At 41.0% G+C, this 22,154-nt stretch overlaps 5 protein-coding genes across 5 annotated transcripts; all 5 read left to right on the forward strand.

Annotated features, from left to right (window-relative positions):
- Nucleotides 1-450: 450 nt before the first annotated feature.
- On the forward strand, nt 451-1,773 carry MELLADRAFT_92878 (uncharacterized protein; the record flags this gene model as incomplete). The annotated part of the gene is made up of 1 exon (XM_007415699.1): nt 451-1,773. One exon carries the CDS (start codon nt 451-453, stop codon nt 1,771-1,773), a length of 1,323 nt encoding a protein of 440 aa, XP_007415761.1.
- A 1,231-nt stretch (nt 1,774-3,004) lies between these two features.
- On the forward strand, nt 3,005-6,369 carry MELLADRAFT_67427 (uncharacterized protein; the record flags this gene model as incomplete). The annotated part of the gene is made up of 5 exons (XM_007415700.1): nt 3,005-3,032; nt 3,228-4,928; nt 5,055-5,628; nt 5,772-6,046; nt 6,152-6,369. The coding sequence occupies 5 exons, from the start codon at nt 3,005-3,007 to the stop codon at nt 6,367-6,369; spliced, it is 2,796 nt and encodes a 931-aa protein (XP_007415762.1).
- A 1,824-nt stretch (nt 6,370-8,193) lies between these two features.
- Nucleotides 8,194-10,229, forward strand: MELLADRAFT_53708 (uncharacterized protein; the record flags this gene model as incomplete). Its single annotated transcript, XM_007415701.1, has 10 exons — nt 8,194-8,708; nt 8,778-8,861; nt 8,886-8,890; nt 9,062-9,167; nt 9,230-9,275; nt 9,343-9,619; nt 9,684-9,708; nt 9,772-9,872; nt 9,945-10,064; nt 10,126-10,229. The coding sequence occupies 10 exons, from the start codon at nt 8,194-8,196 to the stop codon at nt 10,227-10,229; spliced, it is 1,383 nt and encodes a 460-aa protein (XP_007415763.1).
- An 867-nt stretch (nt 10,230-11,096) lies between these two features.
- MELLADRAFT_92881 (uncharacterized protein) lies at nt 11,097-11,910 on the forward strand (the record flags this gene model as incomplete). The annotated part of the gene is made up of 5 exons (XM_007415702.1): nt 11,097-11,247; nt 11,324-11,407; nt 11,491-11,622; nt 11,691-11,786; nt 11,870-11,910. The coding sequence occupies 5 exons, from the start codon at nt 11,097-11,099 to the stop codon at nt 11,908-11,910; spliced, it is 504 nt and encodes a 167-aa protein (XP_007415764.1).
- A 1,276-nt stretch (nt 11,911-13,186) lies between these two features.
- MELLADRAFT_123280 (uncharacterized protein) lies at nt 13,187-14,008 on the forward strand (the record flags this gene model as incomplete). The annotated part of the gene is made up of 5 exons (XM_007415703.1): nt 13,187-13,343; nt 13,425-13,508; nt 13,592-13,726; nt 13,796-13,894; nt 13,968-14,008. 5 exons carry the CDS (start codon nt 13,187-13,189, stop codon nt 14,006-14,008), a joined length of 516 nt encoding a protein of 171 aa, XP_007415765.1.
- Nucleotides 14,009-22,154: the final 8,146 nt, after the last annotated feature.

A 22,154-nucleotide genomic window follows, 5' to 3' on the forward strand; every position in this document is an offset into this window, starting at 1 on the left:
AAAGTGATTCTGAGAAATCGAATGGATCGAATCAAAAGTGAAAAGTGGTAACTACATATGTACCTGATGTGAATCCATAAAGCTGCGGTTCATCACTCTTTACGTATCAAATTGAACTTCAAAGTACCCTTCAAACCCCTTTTGTCCTTCTTCACCTTCATCATCATCATCCAACTTCTCATCCTCAACTTGGATCTTCATTCGATTCTCAATCAAAATCACCTCTTACTCGCAATAACACAACTCAATCCAATCAAAAGCTGGTCTTTAGTCTTCAAACATATCCTTCTCAGACCTTCAATTCATCTTAAACACTCACACAGCATTCAACCTCGTCAGTTTCTCTTTTCCTTTTTCTTTCTCTCATTGGGTTCTTTTTGATTGTCTATTTTCTTGATTTGACTTGATGAATGTCAACTGATATTGGGATACCTCCATTCAGATTCGAAAATGACTGAAACTGTCAACCCTAGAATCCATCTCAATGAAATTGAACAGATCAGTGACACGCCAATTACAACTAGCTCAATACTTTCTCGAAGGCGTGATTCGATTATCAGTGCACCGGTTCCAATTAAATTACAACTTGTAAAAGATACACCATCTAACAATATTGGCGAAAGTGATTATCTTCAAAACCCAAACACTCTCTTACCCACCGTACCTGATCTAACTTTAAACCCACCAAGAACACCCGAAAGCTCTTCACATCCTACTTTATCATTCGAACCTGCACCTTCATTAATTTTAAATTTTGATACTACACCACTTTCGATGAGTATATCAAAAAAAGAAAACTATCAACCAGAAGGATATGAACCTAAACAACATTCAATGGATTCGATTAGGATCGGAGGAAACCAACCATCCGGTGTGAATGATCGAAAAACTAATTCGGTTTCGATTAATCAAGTCTTGAGTTGCTGTGAAGATCCATCACAATCTAAATGGAATCCATGGTCAATCTTCACCACCACCACTAGATCCATGTCACCTGATCCGAAATCATCGAGTAAACCTACCAATCGATCAAGACTTTCATTATTACCTATCTCACCTAACAAATTGAATTCTAGATCGAACAAAGCTGATTCGAATCATTCAACTGACATCAGTGGTCCCAAACCAAAACCTAATCAACCATCCAATCGAAGTCCAAAACATTCTAAAAGTTTTATCTTGGGAAATGGACAATTACTTAGTTTACCCAAATCTTTATCCAACAAACATTCGGGTCCTACCACACCACCACCACTTAGTCCACCACCTCCACCACCCGGATCGTCATCGAATTATAACACATTCAAAGAGATCAGAAAGAAGTCTCGAAGAGTTTCTGAATGGCTTTCACCTATGAAGTATGATCGAGATGCAGAAGAGATTGAACAAGTCACTGATCATTCATTAAAGTTCAAAACCCAACTGAAACCTAATGACTTGGTGGATGGAAGTAGTTCTACTAAGAATCTTTCGAATCGGTTGTGGACTTCTACTAGATCCATTTCTCATTCTCGATCTGAACCGATGATCAAATCAGAAGAAACTTCCCCCAACAGTAGTCAAACTTCTCCTGATCGAATCCAACCTGATCTTACCAAGACTTCTAATCCTATTAAATCAAGTTTGACGAATGATCAACTTAATAAGAAGATTAAGAATGTTGATGATCCGACTGCTGATTTGAAGATTGGTAATGAAACTAGACATTCATTGAGAAATTCGAAATTGTTGAACCGATTGAAACCTGATTTGAAAATTAAATCGATTTGGTAAACTTGACAAACTCAATTAGTTGGATTATTTTTTTCTCAAGTTTTTATCAATCTTGTTATTATCATTTTTTTATTTACATTTTCTTTTTTCAATTTTTCAATTTTTCATTCAATTCTTATAGACAATTCTAATTCTTTCTTTTCTTTTCTTTTCTTTTTATCTCATTTTATCTCATTGGTTTAAGGCTTTCCAACTTTTTTTCATATACTTTTATTCATACTCATTTATATCTTACATTCATTTCATTCAATTGATCAAGTACGAAACAATATTAAAAAATAATTAATACCCATGACTCAACTCAAAGACCTACTACTACTTACTAAATAGTTTCATTCAGACCTTCACTGGATTTCTTGTTTGGGTTTTGTTTAGTTGATGATGATGTCTTAAATACCTTGTGGTCTTTTTCCTGCGTGTGTGTGTTTTTGAAATACAAGTCTTGTTTCTTTTTTCTTATCTCATTTTGTGTGTGTGTGTGTTTTTGTGGGTTTGAATTTCATTATTCAATTTATAATCTTTATTCATTTTTTTGGGTTGAGAATCATTTAGTTTGGTTATTTTTTGAAACTTGACTGAGTTTTTTTGGGGGTTCTGGGTGGAAAGGTTTGTATGAGTTTGGCTTGAGATTGAATGATTTATGCTTGAGTTCTTGTATGAAAAATTGATTGATGATCTGGATGATATGAGTTTAATGATACATATTTTTTTGATGATGCATTCTATTGAGGATTAAGGAATAAGGATCTCTAAAAATTCAGCTCCCTCTAGTATAAATTATAATGAATGAGCTTACCCAAAAATACTCAAGCAGGAATTTTAATTTTATATACTTCTTGGTATATATAGGCTTAAAGGCTATGGTTTTGCCTGAGCTCATATATGTATAATGACTAATTTGTGAGCTGGAGGAAGTTGGAATTAGATATTTATGATGTGATGATGTACAAAACTCGAAATTGAAAAAACTGTTTTATTGACAATGCACCATCAAGTCAGCTTGAGAAGAGAAAGATATTTACGTTGTGGCAAAAAACTTGGATGCTCTGATCAAGTTTGAGCCTGTTTTATTTGTGATTTAAGCTCCTCAGTAACCCGAAGAAGCCCCGACCATACTCGGACTGATCTGGGCTTCTGCGGTGGCAGCCGGGGCAAAGGAACCGGGGCCACCTCAATCGGCTTTTTTTTTCAAATTTCTGCAAAACCATTTCTACCGAGTTTATCATCCACCATGACCGAAATATATGCTCACTTGATTGGTAAGTAATTCTTAGCTGTCTCTCTTCAAGAATCCAAACTAACATAGAAACTATTATGAATTCTATAACAGAACCAAAAAACCCATCAGTTTAGATTGACACTTTTATCTAAAGTTTTAATAAGATTGTGTATCATATGATCAAGCTGTTGAATTATTTTGAATAAAACCATGAAGAAAGAAAAGACCAAATCAGTCGATAAAGCTATAGATTCTTCGAAAGTAGATCAACAATCTATCGATCAAACCAACGAATATGTTCCTTTATCTGAGGCATTAGCTTCATCGGTTAAGCGTCAACGTAAACCTAAATATACCACATTGGATGATATTAAGAAACAAAATAGATCTAAGTGTGATGAGGAATCGAGTGGATTAGACTTAAAATCTTCTCGAAAGGAAAAATCAAAGAAACGGAATCATAAAGTTACTACTTCTGAACACGATTCGACTTCACTTCTTATCACTCATGTTCCAGTTGATAAAACCCAAACTTCTAGAGAAACGAACGATCATATCAACCCTTCGAACTCGATTCTTCCTTCTTGTAGTCTAGTAACTGACACAAATGAAGATCCCAACTTCGACCTTGGTGCGAAATGGGCTGATGATCAAGCTCAGATGACAAAACGTAGAAAGAAGAATACGAAAACATACTCCTTAGAGACGAAGAAAGTCGAAGAAATCAATTTGTTAAAAGATTCTATGGACATAGCGGATGACAAGATCAGAGGTATGAATATTGATTCATCTCGATGGGTCAATATTTCTACAACGGCTCGAACGATTGAACAACAAAGAACCAAACGAAAGAGAGAAGTCTCTGGATCTCGAAAGACTGGAGAGGATGAAAACGCTGCTTTGGAAGTCGTAAGGAATGTTGATCAAGAGGATTCACATGAGGTTGAGAAAAGGGTCAAGAAAAGCAAACGTGATAGAAAAAAATCAACGGTGTTAGGAGTTGATAGTCAACATCCATCTATGCAAAAGGGTATTGAAGTTGAACCCAAGAGTTCATTACCGCTCGCGGCAATCGATGGATCTGAACTCCAACAAAATGAGATGTCCTCCAAACGTCCTGAAACAAGTGAAGAATTGATGACTGCGCGACCTCAGAAGAAGCGTGACAAGAAACTTCAAAAGAATCTAGCTCATGAAGAAACACAGACTCCTTCTCGTCAGCAAGCTATTGGTCAACCTATAGCTTTACCATCTAACAACGACACCATCGACACCATTGCTATCTCACCTTCGATTCCTGGAGGCAATGTAGGTCAATCCGAAGATTTGACTGTCATCACTGACCGAAGGAAACGTAAAAAGAAGCGAGCTGGCGAACCGGTGGAACGATCTATTGGTACTGCGGCTGGTGGTGATCCCAAAAATCGGTCAACTGATTCAGACGAACATATAATGATTGATCAACAAGCTGGTGCAACGGAAGACTCCAATGAATCGAGCAGTCGCAAGAAATCTAAAAAGAAACGGCGTGTTGAAACCGATCTATCTTCTCAAACGACAACCACCCAAGATAATCCTGCTGGTCAAGTTGAGTCACACAAGCTCAAGCGAAAATCATCAACTTTAGAAGGATCTGATGGGGTTAAAAAACGTAAGAAGAGACGAGGCCCTGAGAAGTCTGCCGGCGCTCTTTCCAATGATGGTAATGAAGTGGTATCTGAACCGACTCTCAAAGATCAACCTGTCTCTCCTGTGAGCGATAAATGGGCACGCGATAACCCAGTGCTTGTTGATGCAACCAACAAACATCTGATAAGTCGACTCACAAAATTCTCTGAGAACTGGAAGGAAATGTTAGTTGGATTAAAAAGGGACGAGATCTTGACGATGGCTTGGCTGACTCCACAACAGCTTCAGGAACTAGTCGACGTATTTGGTGAGCTATTCTGCTATTACTTTGACTTGAGATTTCTCATTGTTGTCAGATATGGAGAGAAGACAAGAGTTTGTTGTGAATTTTGTTTGATTTGCTAATGTGGGTTGGTGATGATTGTAATGATAGGCTTCAAGTACAGACAAGGCCAATATAGCGCTAAAGAGAAGGCTGTGATTTCTTCAACAATAGCACTTTATCAAAAGCAAAACAATCTCACAGATGAAGCGATGAGAGAATTGATTATACCAAGTCGTGTGGGTGTCAAGATTGACAAAACATCTGAGAATTCGATTTTCCGACAACTTGCAAGTCAATTACCTGGTCGTTCATTAACTTCGATTTGGAAAACTGTGACTCGAGCTTGGGAAGTACATAGTAAACAAGGAAGATGGAAAAAAGAAGAAGATCAACGATTGATTGAAGCTGTCACTCAACATGGTAGGGCTTGGGTCAAAATCTCACCTTATGTAGGTAGAGCACCTAGTGATTGTTTAGATCGATGGAGAGACAGCCTTTGTTTGAGAGAAACAAAGAGAGGTGGAAGTTGGACACAAGAAGAAGAAGATCAATTAGTGATGATTATGAAGAGATATATTAAGAAGATGAAAGATGATGGTGGACTTAAATATGAAGGACTTTGGACACAAGTTAGTATTGAGATGGGTCAGAAACGATCGCCTAATCAGTGTGCGGTCAAATGGTATTTCGATCTCTTTTCTATCTCTTTGTCGGATTTCGCTTTTTTTTTCTTTTCGTAGGTTCTCATCTTTTAAAATCTTCTTTTCTTTTAACAATGCAGGGTGATGACTCTTAAAGACAAGACTCTCAATACCACTCCACGAGGCGAATGGAAACATCGAGATGTACTGATAATGGTACAACAGTTGAGTTTGAATTTGCTTACTACTGCTTTTTCTCACAAACTGATGAAGCAGAAAAAAACTCTCGTAGAATGGATAAACAGGAGATGGAAGAAGATACGGGTTTTGATTGGAAACTTTTGATTCATGAAGGATGGGATCGATGGCCTGCTGATAAGTTACGTCGTCGATGGAGACAAATCAAAAGATATTATTTACGTAAATATCATGATTATGATGAAAATCCATCACCTTCAGGTTTGTACCTATTTTTTCTCTATCAGAATCTCAATCAATCGAATCTTGATTTTCCTAAAAATAGAAATTAAGCTTGTTTCTTCTTTTTGTTTGGGTCTTTATCAGCACAAGAGATTATGAAAGGGATTTTAAAGATTTGGAGTGAAAAGACTGATGAAGAATTAGATAGATCAGTACTTAGAAAAAGTGAAATCAAAATGATCACAAAAAAATCTACAGAAAACTTGAGGAAAAGAAAACCAAGAAGGAAAAAAGAAAAAGAAGTGAATGAAGTTGAAGAATTACAAGAAGATGAAATTAAAGAATTGGAGGATCAAGAATGAAGCTGAGTGTTTTTCGATCAATAGATTTATTTTAGGTACTTAATATAAGAGACTCAGGGTTTTGTTTGGGTAATTCATTTGGGTTTTTTTGCATTAATTTAATTTACTTGATTTGTTTGAATTTTTATGTTCTTGATACCTCTTGCATTTTATGGATCTTACAATCAGTCATAATATATGGAAAGTAATATTTTTATCTTAGTAGACTGTAGTGAGAGGGGTTTCTTACTTAGAATTGTGTCCCAGAAGTAGTATCATCAAGAATTTGTTAAGCATTTGAAAGTTTGCAATACCATTTGATGGCCATTTCCGACATGAGTGATCATTAAGTGGAGCCTTAGATATCCTTTGTTCTCATATTCTTCTCCACCTGAGAGTTTGTCTGATTGCCCAAAACCTGTTTGATCCTGCTCCTCTTTTAACTCATTATTATTGAATCTTCACTTGATTCTCTTCTGTCTAGTCTGGTTCAATCGTGTTGCCTCGGGTCCCTAGCGCTGTAAGAGTTTCAAATTTTTTTGTCCTTAAGCTGGCGTCTAGTCCACAACCAGCTGCCCTGTCTCTCATCGGAGAATCATGTTGGAATCCTTCATGTTAAGGATAAGGATTCATCTGAAGGGTTCCTGTTGAACTTTTCACGCTCTATCTCTCTGGGGATATTGAACTTCCACCGGAAGCTGTAGTATTTTACTGGTCAAGATCCCTCAAAGGACGCAAAAGACGAGGATGCCAGTTGTTGGATTGGCAGCTTTGACGCATACTTTGAAGTCAATTCATTGATACTTTGCCGATCCATGACATGACGGAAGTACGCCGGCAAGCGCTGCATCAAATTCGAGCACTCAGAGGCGATGATGTAGTCTGACTCTGAGTGTAGACGAATATCAAGGCTCGCGTTTGCGGATAAACTTATCACACACAATTACTTACAATACTTTGATACTCATCGGTGTACTGTCGAGATCGCAATCTCCAAGTCATCTGCGAAGCTGGAACGTTGGCTGTCGTTGAATGCTATAAGTGATGATCACTTATCACCATCGCTTTCTTTTACATAGTCTTACTGAATTGACTCGCCGTCATGAATCGATCGAGATTCAAATCCAATCACACAAAACACGGATCGATGTGGTATGCAATCTTTTATCCAGCTTTATCGCAGTTCGAGAAGCCCAAATGTTGTTAGAGTGTGTAATCAGTCGTTCCTATTGCAGCTGCTCAGTGGATCCACAAATTTCATTGACCGAGACGCAGAGGTTAGATGAGTGACCCTTTTTACGAAAACGAATGCAGTGAGATGCAGTGTCCATAGATGTCCATACTCAAATTGCACTGCTATGAATTGTGCGCTATTTGTGTATCCCTTCAAATTGCGATTACAACGGCTAGAAAAGAACAGCCAAAATTGACACAGTTCTATCCAATGTTTCGGCAAGCTGGACATTTCGCAATTCGCAATTCTTTTCTCATAGACCTGAATTTTGTTAGATATCAGTCTCTATTCCGCGGGGGCTGAGCAAATTATTGTGTTCCTTTTCATCCCAACTCAAAATTTGCATCAAGGTAGGCTGATTCATCTGACGTTAATCCCCACCATCGATTCCGAAGCGGCGTAAGGTTGTGAGCCGAACTGGGGTATATGCATGAGAGGCACAAGCACAGATCCATGGACCGCGTGCTATAAAAGATTGCCTTTACTTACCGTCGACAAATCATTCCCCCAGCGCTCACACTTCCTACAATCTGTTATCTCATTAGAAACCCACATATACCTTTGCACATCTACATCTGTCTCCACATTTAGACTACTCCTAATTAAGCAACATGCATCTCAGCTCTGCTTTTGTCGTGTGTGTCTTTTTCTTCACCAGGCTTGCAAACTCTATGCCAGTGGATGATCACACAGAAACCCCTCTTTTCCCGCACAACCTCGCTCGGTCTTTGAAACAACAAGAGCCAGGTACACCTGGAAAGCTATCCAACACAGGTCCTTCAATTTCACCCGACACCAACCCATCATATTGGGCAGAATTCAACGCAAAGACCAAACCTTCGCAACCTATCAGAGGCACCAAACTTGGCGCTACCATCCTTGGACCCACCAATCTTAATAATCAAAACCAGAATGCCGACTCACTTGCTCCACCCTCGACCGACCACGGGACTGTACCTTCGTCGAAATGGCCCTTTTCTAGCAGTCACAATCGACTATCGGAGGGAGGATGGGCCCGACAGCAGACAATGGCAGTTCTGCCAACCGCAACCCAAATGGCCGGAGTCAACATGAGACTAGAGGCTGGTGCGATTAGAGAATTGCACTGGCATAGTGCGAGTGAATGGTGAGCTATAAAACGCATTCTCGCAACAATATTGACCCCAGAACTGACTATAGATCTTGGAAAAAATAGGGCGTACATCATCGCAGGCTCAGCCGAAATCACGGCCGTCGATGCACAAGGACGTAATTTTATTGATACTGTAGAAGCTGGAGAGTGAGTTATACCACAAAAATTAAGCAAATGTAATCAATCTGTCAATACTTACACTGACGCATTTCCCAAACCTTTCTCAACCTTTTATAGTCTTTGGTGTAAGCATTCAAGCCATCACAACTTGCTATGGTCTACATAAACCAAATTGATACTTGTACTAACTTTTGATTTCTCGACCCCACCTTTTGCAATCATGCCAGATTTCCCATCCGGTGACCCTCATTCGATCCAAGCAGGAGCAAATGGGACAGAGTTCGTACTGGTATTTGATAATGGGTCATTTGATGAAGATTCCACCTTCCTCTTGTGAGTGATCTTATTTTGGAATCTGGACCACATCGCGTACGTGCTGACATGAACGGTTATAGGACCGATTGGCTCTCACACACCCCCAAAGGAGTCATTAACAAAAACGTAAGTATATTTATCTTTTGAATTGTTCACCTAGAATCGAACTGATCTTTTCAACTTTATCTTTCAGTTTGGTTTCCCTGCGAATGACAAGGCTTTCGACGACTTGCCTTCAGGAAACGGTTTATACATCTTCAATGCCGAAGTACCAACTCCCGAAGACTCTAAACTACCAGAGGATCCCTATGGTCAAATCCCAGAGCCTTTCTCTTATCATTTCAGCCAGCAGAGTTTTACAGAAGAAAACGATGGTGGATGGGTTAAGATCGCCGACTCTACAAACTTCAAAGCAAGTAAGACTATTGCATCTGCTGAAGTAATGCTCAAGCCTGGATCTATTCGAGAGAGTGAGTTCAATCAGTAGTTCAATCCAGAGGCATTTGACTTATATTGACTTCTGAACATTGATAGTGCACTGGCATCCAACCTCAGACGAGTAAGTTTGAATTTGATAACCTGACTAATAACTTCAACGACTGACCTAACCTTTGCTTCACAGATGGTCTTTGATCCTTTCTGGAGAAACCAGAGTAACCATCTTTGCCGCAAGTGGGAATGCGGCTACTTATAATCTACAAGCAGGAGATGTTGGATATATCCGTGAGCCCATCAAATCTCCTGAATCGATTGACTAGACGCACAAGCTCATGCTCCCGGTTGGAAACCTCGCAGATGAACAAAACGGACATTACGTGGAGTGTATCTCAACTGAACCCTGTCATTTCTTGGAAGTGTTGAAAGCACCAAAGTTCGAAGATGTAGCTCTGGCTCAATGGCTAGCAGTTATTCCACGTAAGTTGTGAAACCTTATGATATTTTCTTTCGATACTTATTCATTTTCTTTTGTGTGTAGCTAAATTGGTTCAAGATCATTTGAGGGTTTCTAAGGAGACTGTCAACTCTTTTCGTAAGAAGAAAGAGGCTGTGAGATTTGGATCACTATCCAATGAGAATTAGATGAACGTAATTGTCACTGACTGGATCTCCTGGTGGACGTGGTGGTGGTGCTGCTTACATATTATTATTGCTCTCACTGTTTTTCCGCAGTTTGAGGCACTTGTAAAGATATTCGTTTTCTTGATAGTCTGTACAATTATTATACATGCTTTCCTTCACTAATACGAGAATATGATCACCATGTGCTTCATCACGCACCAAGTTCTTGAAGTGTTCCCGTGTATCCAAGATCAATAGGATTATCATATGTATGTGCATGTATGCACTTGAGAGAAGGATCAGGTTTGCGTGGCAACATCCGTGTGGACTGCAGTGGTGGACTGGAATATACATACAGTGCTGGCTTCCATAGACGTGCAGTCAACATCAATTGTGTACATATGTACGTTTATGGTGATCTCAATCAGCCTCAAATTTCCCCGTTTCAGTTCACGTCGTTATGGACAAGACGCGTCCCTTTGGTCGGCCAACCCCGGGATCTTAAACTATTGTCCCTCTGCCCGTTGCTCCTAACCCATGTGGTTTCAAGCCTCCAGTGATCGGCTGAAAGGATGAGGAAAATCGTGGCTCAACTAACCGCAAGTTCAAGATTTCATGACGGGGTTCATGACCAACCCATCCATGGTCCTTTGCCATACTCGAAAGGTATAAAATACTCACTCTATTCGGCTAGGATCGTCTCCCCATCTCTTCGCATCCATCCCAAGTCCCATCAGCTTTGTGAAGATTTCACTTTTAGAACCTAGTGTCCTATTATTTTAACAACTCGACTACGCTGCGCGTAATCAATTATCTGTTTTATACATACTGTTCACATCCCTCACTTCCAACAAGTTTTTCGTTCTCCATCAAGTCACTTCAATCATCATGCTTGCCTTCATCCCTTTTATCACAACTCTCTTGTTTCTGTCCACCGCGGGTGCCGCTTCCACTAAGGATCACAAGAAGCCTGATCCCGCGGTTCAATCATGTGGACGTTCATGGGGAGAATTCGCCAATCTTGGCAAAGGATTATTAGGTATGCCTACCTGTCTACCAACCTTGTTCCGATGATTGGGTTGTTTACTTAATTCTTCTGTCGATCAAAAATCTAGGTTGTCTTAACTATGGTTCAGCTCATTACAGTTGCCCAGCAGATGAATGTGGGGTTGGACAGGCACCAGCGGTCGGGCAAAAATGTTTGTTGTTTCCCCCATTCTTATCTTGGTATTGATGGCATAATTCATCGCGATTTACTCATTCAATTGCCTTTTTAACGTAGCAACCGCTGCTCCGACCTTTAAGAATTGTCAGAAGTACAAAGGTAATTTTGGAGATGACACAAATCTCGACGGGACAAAGATCACAGTCTTGGCAGTCTCCTACTTCTTCAATTACAAAGATGGCTGGCTCCGTAAGTACATTTTTGTGTTATCTCCATCATCTTCACAGATTCTCACGATTTTTGTCAAAACAAACTAGGCGTTTATGGCTACGACTCAAAAGCCCCTCGGTCTGCAGGTGACCTACCTGGATACAAGTGCGAGATGCCTAAGCACGCTCCGGCAGTCATTGCAGGTAAGTAACTTCTCTTTCATGTTGAATCTTCCTATCACTCTTGACTTCTCCTAACAAAACTCTCATTTGCTTGTCTTTTTTAGTCTGCCGAAACTGCACATACATTGGTGACGCCAAGTGGTGATTGTGATCAATGCCTCCTAAAGCACCTTTTCATCTAAGGGTTTTGCCAAAATTGTTTCCAAGTGACTGTGTATACTTGTAGATAGGAATGTGGACTTTTTTCATTTCATTTGTTCCCTTTGCAACTATGCTAGAGAACTCCCCCTTTGTTCACCTTTACATTTGTGACGGGGTATCATCAGCTCAGAGTTGTATGTGAATGAATACCCTGGTGACTGAGGGTTTTGCATCTCATCATCACCTTCGCCGTTTTGAGCACTTGTGATGACCTCCGTTCTTGCGCAACGGTTCCTTCCGGTTGTCTTTTGAGTTGTCAAATTATTGAGAGTGATCAAAAAGATAGTACAGAAAGGCATAGCTGGTTCTACAAGAAAAAAAGCTGGTCAACACTTTTTGTGATCACCCATTCATTGCGGTTAGACAGCTTTTCCAAGATTTCTCCTGATACCGATTTGTAACATACATTTTGGCTTCAGTTCCTTGCTCAACCGCTTCTTATCAATCGAGCTCGCTGTAGATAATCCTTCTGAAGTTCCTCTCAATCCAATAATTTGTATCCTTTCTGAGACAGAAAGCAAACATAACTATTGATTTGTGTCTCACAAACACATCTATTTAAAGGAGGATGAGGAGAATCATTGTAGTGTGTAGCGTGTAACGCACTTTTGAGGTTCAACACGACAATTGACCACCTGCTACACTTGTTGGTTGGTGAAAGGCTGCCTTCAGCCTAGACGTACATTCAGGCTCAACTTACTTTAACCTCGAGACTTTCCCTGCTCCGTCCTTCCAAACTCCAGCTCAGGTACTGGCTCGACGGGGGACTTAGTTAAGTCTGCGTCCTCCAGGCAACGTCGTCAAGGACGAATTAATGCGCTGGCCAGTCGAAGTCTTAAATCATTCCCCCACTACATTATCATAGGCGTTGCTCCCGAGCCATGTGGTTCTAAAGCCCACACTGTTCGGCTAAAAGGATGAGGAATTCGGTATTCCAGCCCGTCGTTCGCAGCTTCATGACTACTACGTTTGCGGTTTGTTGGTAACTTCTCCGGAACTTCCCTCGGAATAACGGACAAAAAGGACGCTCCATTTATCGAGGATTGTCTTGTAATCTCCTCACATCCATCCCAAGTCCCACCGACTTTGTGAATATTCAGATTTCAGAACCTGGTACCATATTTTTCCTCCTTTGACTACGCTGGCCGTGATCAATTGGCTGTTCTATATACTGTTTGCATTTTCTATTCAAGTTTTCCGCTCTCAATTATTCGCCCATTATGCTTGCCTTCATCACTATCATCGCCACGGTCCTTCACCTGTCTACCGCGCGTGCTGCTAACGCTAGGGGTCGTAACAGTAACACGCCTGACCCCGATGTTCAACATTGTGGACGTTCGTGGGGGGATTTCGCGAACCTTGGCGCTGACAGAAAAGGTCTACTCAATCATTGATCTTGTTTCCTCAAATTTCAGGTTGCTCATTCAATCATGTTCATCAATGGTTTCAAATATATAGCTTGTCTGAACTATGGATCAGCTCATTACAGCTGCCCAGCAGATAGTTGTGCAATTGGACAGGCACCAAGCCCCGGCGAAAAGTGTATGTTCATCTTTCCTATCTATTTTGTTATTTGAGAATCAAGTTGATCACTATTCTCTGGTCCAATTGCCTTGTGAACATAGCTCGCACCCCTGTTCCTCTCTTCTCAGAGTGTGCTAAATACCTCGGGAATTTTGGCGATGACACAAAACTTGACCCGAACAAGATTGCAATTAGAGTGGTGTCATATTGGATCGGTTATAAGAACAACACCCTCAGTACGTATATGGCTCATCCCTATCTTTATGAAGTTGTTAACATGCGGTTTTTGCTCATTTATCTATCAGGGGCCATTGGATATGATCAATCACTGAAAACTGAGCCTCCCAGTCCCTTACCTGGATATTCATGCACACTGCCTTTCCTAACTCCACAAGTCATTGAAGGTCAGCACCTGGGTTCCTGTCTCCAATTTTTCCATGAGTTGCCACTGATCCTAACAACAAATCTCAATATTAGTTTGTCGAAACTGTACATTCCTACCTGATGCCAAATGGTAGTAGTTAAAACCTTTTCAAATCTCTGCTTGCTTTTCCAAACATGTTTTAAAACAGCGGTCCATAATTGTAAATGAGCATGTGGGTTCTTTCATTGATGAGAACACCTTGAAAAAAGGCCAGAGTGTTGTGCCCCATCTTCAGGATATCACTTCATTCGACTCTACACCAATCATAGGAATCCAGAAATTTTCATGACAATCAAGCAGTTGACAATACAGCAAGCGTGTTGGACTGAGACTATGGGATGCTTTGATATAGTCATCAAATTCAGACCTAGACACACTGCAGGAAAACCTGAAACATTATCCAGACATCCAGATCTAGTGCCAGACAAAACTGGTAGCTGGAATTTTGGACAACTCTTATTGATATGACCAGACAATATCAAGCCTGACTCAATTCCAGTAGAATAAGCTACTTGTGAGGCATTTTTTGAAGAGGAGACTATTGACTTGCAAGACACAGAATGTTGGTTCAAAAACAATGTACTAGGCATCTCAGACATCAAAGTCACAAGAGATACTGATGCCACCAATGATATCAAGGCATATGTACAATCAGGTTATAGATTCAATTTGTATTGTAAACAAATCAGACAAACACATGATTGAGTTGTTGCAGCAACTGTTGGGATATATCATCTATTTCAATCACAACAAACACATACCTCAACAAACCCATACAGTCACTGATACAATATGATCACCAATACAAAACCTTAAACCTAATTACAAATTTAGCTGTATCACCATTGTATCACTCAACTTCATACTGATTGCCACCTTGTGCACGCCTCTTTTTACTCATCAGTCCACTGAAGAAAATTGGGTGTGTGAGTTCTTTTCTCTAACATTACATTCAATTCACTCATATGAACCTTATTCATCAATTGTTCTTGTGTCTATCACCTCCTTTTGTATAGATTGAATCTTGTCCCTCTCACCTTTAATAGGTGTGTATTATTGTTTGTCCTTGGTTCAGAACCAGAAGGACTTTGCCTTTTTACCAGCTTTTGACCAGGTCTGTTGTTTAAGTTGTGAGTAATGAAAAATATCAGTCCACTGAAGAAAATTAGGCATTGAATATTGTCCCTCTCACCTTTAATAGGGGTGTATTATTGTTTGTCCTTGGTGTTCAAAAACAGAAGGACTTAGCCCATTGACTGGCTGTTACAATCTCATATATGTAACACATGTGAAAGAGATGAGAGATGTCACGCAAGATGCGTATTTATAACTTGTATTACGTCACTTGTAGAACTCTTCCCTCATCCGACAATCTGAATAACAAACGTAGATTGCTTGGTCCAGATCCTTCATTCCTTCCTCGAGCCAGATCCCGTGAGACAAGACCTTAACATATTGTCGGATCTAAACAACGGGAATCAAGGAAAACGAAATCGAATCGACAGAAACTGAATCAGAAGAAGAATTAGATGTTAGACCAGAGAAAATGAGTGGGTATAGCTTTTTCCCACAGGGTTTTTTGATGCCACCCAAGGAAAGAACACAGAACTCGCAAGATAATGTTACAACTCTAAAAATGTCACATTTGTGAAAGCCAATATATCATATGTCACAGATGAGACATGGTCCTAACTTGTATCACATCACTTGTAGCTTCTTTCCTCATCTGAGAATCTCAATGACATACTATCACTGCCAGCATTAAAGAGGTTCCCAGATGGGAATATGGGTCATAGGAATCAGACAGCCTTTGTGACTACATATATCACAATGGCGGTCTGATCCCTACAACCCATATTCCCATCTGGGAACCTCTTCAATGCTGGCAGTGTATATTGCTTGTAACTCCTCCAAACCCCAAGAGCCCGACACCTGATCATCACAATACACAACATGTGCAGTCACGCCTCTACAATCTGGTCCTTCAAAAATTTGGTATCCTCTGATCTGGTTGGATTTTGGTCCAATAAGTTGGTCCCAGCCAGATATCTCTGTTAACCAGTCATCTCTGCTATCTGGTGCAGAGAGTGTCCACCAAGCACATTGAATTTTGGGGTTTGACTGTGGACCCATATTACTTCAGTCTATACATATATCTGGTAGAAAGTATTGAGACTGGCTCATGAACAATTGTGATTTAAATTGTAATGGTGCTAGCACCTGTTACTCTGAAGGTGCACACTCAAGCTCATTGTGAGTAAATAATTGACTGGGCAAGCTATTTGCACCAGGTCATACTTACCATGTTCTTGACAGGTTGGCACCACACACCAAGAAAGACCTCCTCAAGTATCTCATCTTCCATGATATTCTGATGTCAAATATACCCTAAGGTCCTGCTGGAAATTGCTTATGTTTGTTCTTTGGGATATGAAATGGACAATATTTGTGGTTCATGGTAAATCTCTTATCATCTTCTTTTACTATCCAAGTCAAGCCTTCAATGTCCTGTCAGTAGTCCTGACATTGTGTTAATCATCTTATTTGGACACCTCATCTACATGATTAGATTTTTTAGTCAGCACTCTCAGTCTATTCCATCATGATTGAGGATTTGAACCTCAGGAGTGACAAGGAAAGGCAAGAATATTTGGTGTGTATTAGTGGTTTCCACTAGTGGAATCTTTCACACTGTTGCTGAAGTGTCAATAAGTTCCTTTTCCCAAGTCCTTTCCACACCCCCACTTGTTGTGTTTGAATGATTGGGTTGGATAAGAGGGGTGCAAAAAACAATGTCAAAGTATAGCAAAATATGTTTCCTTGCTGTAATTCATTCATATCATATATGTAGTTGATCTTGCATTTATTTCTGTCCAAGCACACTGTCTCCTACTTCACAATTTTATCTCACTTTGTGAGTGTTTCGATAATTTATCAGTTCAGTTGAGTTCCTTTTACTTTTTTATGGGGTCTACATATATGTGGGCTGCTTGAAAAAGTGGGGGGGTGAATCTGCAAAGGCGCGGCCGCGGTCGCGCAGAGCAACAGTGGCACAGCAGCGCTTCGGAGCGCTGAATTGGATTCAGCGCACAGCGCTGCTAGGTTCCGCTGACTAGAACTCAAGAAATCGCCAGCGAGCCGACAATTTGTACGCTGACTTGAGCTGCGAAGCTTTTCAACGCTGCACAAGAATCTCCGATGTAGCAGCGTAACTGGAATTGGTGACGCTTCGCTGCTTCAGCGGCAAAGCGGAGCAAATTGTAGAAAAAAAGTAATGATTGAGGCTCACAAAGGCAAAGTTATTTAAAGAAAGACGAGAAATTAAAAGGAAACAAATTGAAAGAAAGTATAGAAATAAATAATAAAGAAAACAAAAAGAACCCGAACGTATTTAAAGAGAGTCGAGAAATGAAAAATAACAAAGATCAAAATGAAAACAACGTGAACGACTAAGTCTTAGAAGATCCCTGAGCCTGAAGTGACATATGGTATTCCTTGATATAGGTACTGTACTCGGGCATCCTAGAAGCCTCCATGGACTTCATGAAATCTCCACCGAGAGAGATCCCTTCACGAAGCCAAATGAGAGATGATACGGCCCTTTCGATCGTAATTGCCACCAAGCTTCCTTGACTCGAAGCACAGACATCGGCAGCAGCCGAGAAGATCCTCTTGGGTGCAGCCGATGATCCAGAGGAAGCTAGATAATCGTGTGCCATTGCGGCCACCACTGGGTATCGATTACAATGAAGCTGGGAGATAAAAATTCAGCTTTGACTGATGAAAGTGATGAAAGGGATCAACAAACCTTCCACCATGCCAGCGCCGAGTTAGGATCTGCCAGATCATACTCCGGACTTTTCATTCGATCGCGGCCTCCCAAATAGTCTCTCAGCTGGCTGTCGTCTCCTACTTCTTCTTCTTGCATGTCATTATACACTGCAAATATAGAAGGTTGTTGTTCTTTAGGTGATTCCAATCGACTATCAGACTTGTCATTCAACACTCGATCTTTGCTTGCATAGGCTGCTTGATATTTCTTGAAATGATTATTAAAGAGAGCCTCCGCTCGAATGGATACTTCCGATGTTTGGCCGAAGAACATGTGAAAGAATTGTAGTCGAAACGCTGGATGAACTAGGCATGCCATGATTAAAGTCTCACACAAAAGTGCTTCATCTAAAACTTCCTGTGTCTTTTCTAACATGGCAGCAATCATGGGGTACGTGGCATCGGAGATATGTAGTTCTTCAGATCGGGCCTTCAGAGCTTTTCGAAGCTCAACGTACTCGGCTATGACCATGCACCCGGTGGGCTTGTCACCTTCCATCCGTTTGGTGACATCAAGAAACGGCTGAAAGAGAGAGATCAATACAATTGATGACATATGAATTAAAGATCAAACAACTTACTTTAAGCTCAGCATTGAGATTTCGTATTTGAGCCCATTCTGATGGGGTTACAGTCAATTCATGGAAATAGCCGTATGGCTTTCCATTCTTGCGAGGGCGTCGGTTCTTGGTGTGAACTCGAGCCAGGTCATCCTTCAGAAGTTGATCTATAACCTAAGAGTTCAGAAATTGTCAAACATTGAAACTTATGATATAAGAGTATGTTCTTCAATGTGGAACTTACATCACGGGCTACCCAAGCTTTCTGTCGGCTTATGTATTTGATATTCCACCGAATTCCGTAGGCTGCGATAAGAGATTCCACCTTCAAATCTAAGCTGATCTTGATGCGATCAAACTCTTTTCGCCACGCTGAAGACCGGGTGATCCGGCGAGTGATAAAGTCGATCTTGAAATGAATTGAGTAAAGAGGTGTCAAACACAAGAAATGTACGATAAGTATAATAATTAAGATTATCATAATATAATAACATACCTTTGCTAGAAGTGCTTCAAGCTTGTTTGCTTCGCGGCGATGAGTAGGTTGTACTTCCTGTTCAAGCAATAGGATAGGATCATCGGCTTCTTCGGCATCGGCAGAGTCCCACTCAGCTTCTTCAAATGCAGCTGTATCAGGAGCACCATCATCTTCCTCCCGTTCGGCAAGTTCCTGAAGGCTAGCTTCAGTTTCGAATTCATCCACCAATGGGGGTTGAGGTACGTCGGGTACCTCAGCTACAGGTCCAACATCATTACAATCCAAGGTATGTTCTTCATCTTCTTCTTCAATGGTGTCAGTACGGACATCAGGGAAATGACCACGCATCACCGACTTTGTTTTCCTAGGAGGAGGAGTCTTGAGACCAAGCGCTGCGAGACCCGCTCCAACAATCAATGCCATCTTGTGGCAAAAGCAGTATATGTGCATCGTATGTGGATCCCAGGTGTAATCTGAAATGTTGTCCTGTTCGAGAAACTGGGCATGCATTTCCCTAGCCATTGTGTTGTTGTTAGACCCCGAATCGGTGGTCTGGCAAAGAAGGTGGATAAAACGATGCAGGTAAGTTGAAAGTAAACAAAAGATGATTTGTTTATGATGTGATATATAAGAGGAGATACTCATCTTAGTAACTAAACCACGCTTCACAAACACATTGCCCATTGGCTTGGCAAGCCATTTTCCTTTGTGTTGCCAAGCCACAAGCTTTAGGGTAAGGTGCCGACATTTAAATTCCCATTCATTGTTGATGAAGGTGATTGCACCACCAATGAAACCGTGGCGATTACCCTTCGTAGTCCAAACATCTTGTTGAAGGCAAAACTTGCTCTTCAAGTTCTAGATTTCAATGTGAGTCATTAGCGTTCTTGAGTGTTTGTCTTTAATTTGAGGGCTGAACTAACCTTGAGCTCCTCAAAAACAAACTTCTTCATCGAGAGGTTCAATCGTTTGGCTTCTTCTGAAGCCCAGCGTCGACCATACAAACGAGCATCCGGCCGTAGATATTGAACTGCTGCTCGTAGCCACGCATCGTTCATCCGAGACCAAGGCAGTGCTTGGCGGACAATCCAAATGCACATCATTTGATTGAAGGTTATGTTATCGAATTTCACCTTTTGTCCTACAGTTACATATGATGATAAACTCCCAGGTTGATTCTTCTTGGCGATTTCATTCTGATGTTCAACCTCGGCCACCGACAGAGGCACCTGGAGTCCAGATCGTTTAGCTTTCTCTCGACCAGGACACCCAGTCTTGGACCGGCCAGGCTTTGTGTGCCCATCTCGGTGGGTCTTGAGGTTTGATGTTAAGTTGCTCGCACTGACCCGAACAATTGTTGGGTTATTCTTGTCAGGCGCACACCACGTACATGGGTATGAAAGCGGAGGAAGGTCCGGATTCTGAAAATAAATCATACATAAGATATCATATCTTGAAACATGATATACGGGACAGAACTGCACACATCAGTCTTTTTACGGGTTGGTTCCCCATAATAAGCAAGCAGGTCTTCATTTTCTTCCTTAGTTAACCGTCTCGATTTAACTTTCTCATTCTCATCGTCCAAATCAGCACGCAGTATTGCTTTTGTAACAAAAGCTGACTCGGTTTCTGCAGACTGTCAAGCAAAAGATACATATCATTCAAATGATACACAATAAATGATTGATACACAAAACCACATACCTGACTCTCCTTGGTGCTCTTCTGTTTTTTCTTTGGCGGTTTTTTTTTATTTTTATTTTTGTTCACAGCTTTGTTTGATTCCAACTCTGTAGCTGATACGTCGGATTCGTCGATGACAACTGGTCGTTTTGAATTTAACGGAGTCATCTCAACAGACAATCGACGTCTCCCATCTGGGCAAGGTGAGACCATTCCCGGGTTCAATGGTGGTTGTCGATTACGCTGAGGGCGACTTGCTGATAACGTTGTATTGGCATTGGATCCATCTCCACGAGATTCTTGTGCTTGAGATGATTCAAAGGACAGCGTAGATTGAAGAGGCATTTCGGGCAAATGGGTAGATTGACTCAAATAAAAGTTGTTTGCAGATATTTCAAAATTGAAAAAGTACGACTGTGAAACTTGGAGTACCCAAAGAATCAAGAAGCTCCTCCTTTTGAATGTCCTATGGAAGGGGCTAGTTTCAACTATCAACTTTCAAGGTGTAGTCTATTCAGTCCTCGAAAGTTGTCAATACATCTTTCAATCTTTTCGACAATTCTATCGACATCTCGTAAGACTCTTGACACCTCTTACCTAATATCTCAAATTCTCACCAAGGCATACAGGCGCTGAAATAATCAATTTTTGACCGCTGCACTTGGAAAACGCAGCGGTGAAAATTGGACCTCAAAATCGAGGCACTGAAGCGCTGCTGCATTTACGCAACAAGTTGTTTCTAAGCCTGAAGCGTAACTGGACGGCGAGTGCGCTGAACCGCCCCGAAGCGAAGCTTTTCCAGCAGCGCTTCAGCTGCGTGGAGCGCAGCTGGACCGGTGTTGCGCAGAGAGGGCTTTAACTGAGGGTGTGGAGATGCATTCGACCTTTGGCTTCCGTCTTACTTACAGAAACTGTTGTGCAGATATCAAAACCATTCAGCTTGCAAGTACATACCCTGAAAGATCGAACATTAATCATTCAAGTTGTGGTGTGTATAGGAATTCGAGGCGCAAGTATCTGTGTCAACATGGCCATCGAAGATCAAAGGTTCTTTTTTGGAAAATAAGTGCCAAATTCAAGCCACTCAATTGCATCGATGAGGGTGGTCTCATTTGAAGACGACGTATGATTCGTGTTCGGAAAAACAATGGGTCGGTGGCCCTGCAGATTCCATCAATGGTTCTCCAAAAAATATTAAAGACTCCTGTCAGTATTGAACGGGCCTCACGTTAGGTTTTAGGGGGACCGATTCTATCACTGACTCCTTAAAAATAGTACCCAATACGGTAATCGTATGTTTGACAAGCGCCATGTTGCGAGGATCGAAACAATCTCCTGATCCATATGTTTATATACAAACCGCGTCATCCTCCTCCTGACTGCATAGATCATTCTAGCGTAAGACGATTTGAGGCTTTGCAAATATGTACATACCTATAAATGATGACGATGATTTTTCGAACATATGAGACCTTATGAGACTCGATATCAGAGTGATGAGGATAGCACAGCAAGTCTGGGATAGGAGGAAGCAGATCTGGGAGAAAGGGACGGTGGACCTGACGTAGTGAAACTCTAAATGCTATCACATTAATTGCAATTCTATTGGGTGCTATTGGGTGGAGTTACCCCAACCAGATCTACAAATCTGTAAGCTGGGCAAGATGATTGATGAGAGTGGGGAC

This window comes from Melampsora larici-populina (assembly GCF_000204055.1).
Source record: "Melampsora larici-populina 98AG31 unplaced genomic scaffold MELLAscaffold_53, whole genome shotgun sequence".
Taxonomy (NCBI): domain Eukaryota; kingdom Fungi; phylum Basidiomycota; class Pucciniomycetes; order Pucciniales; family Melampsoraceae; genus Melampsora; species Melampsora laricis-populina.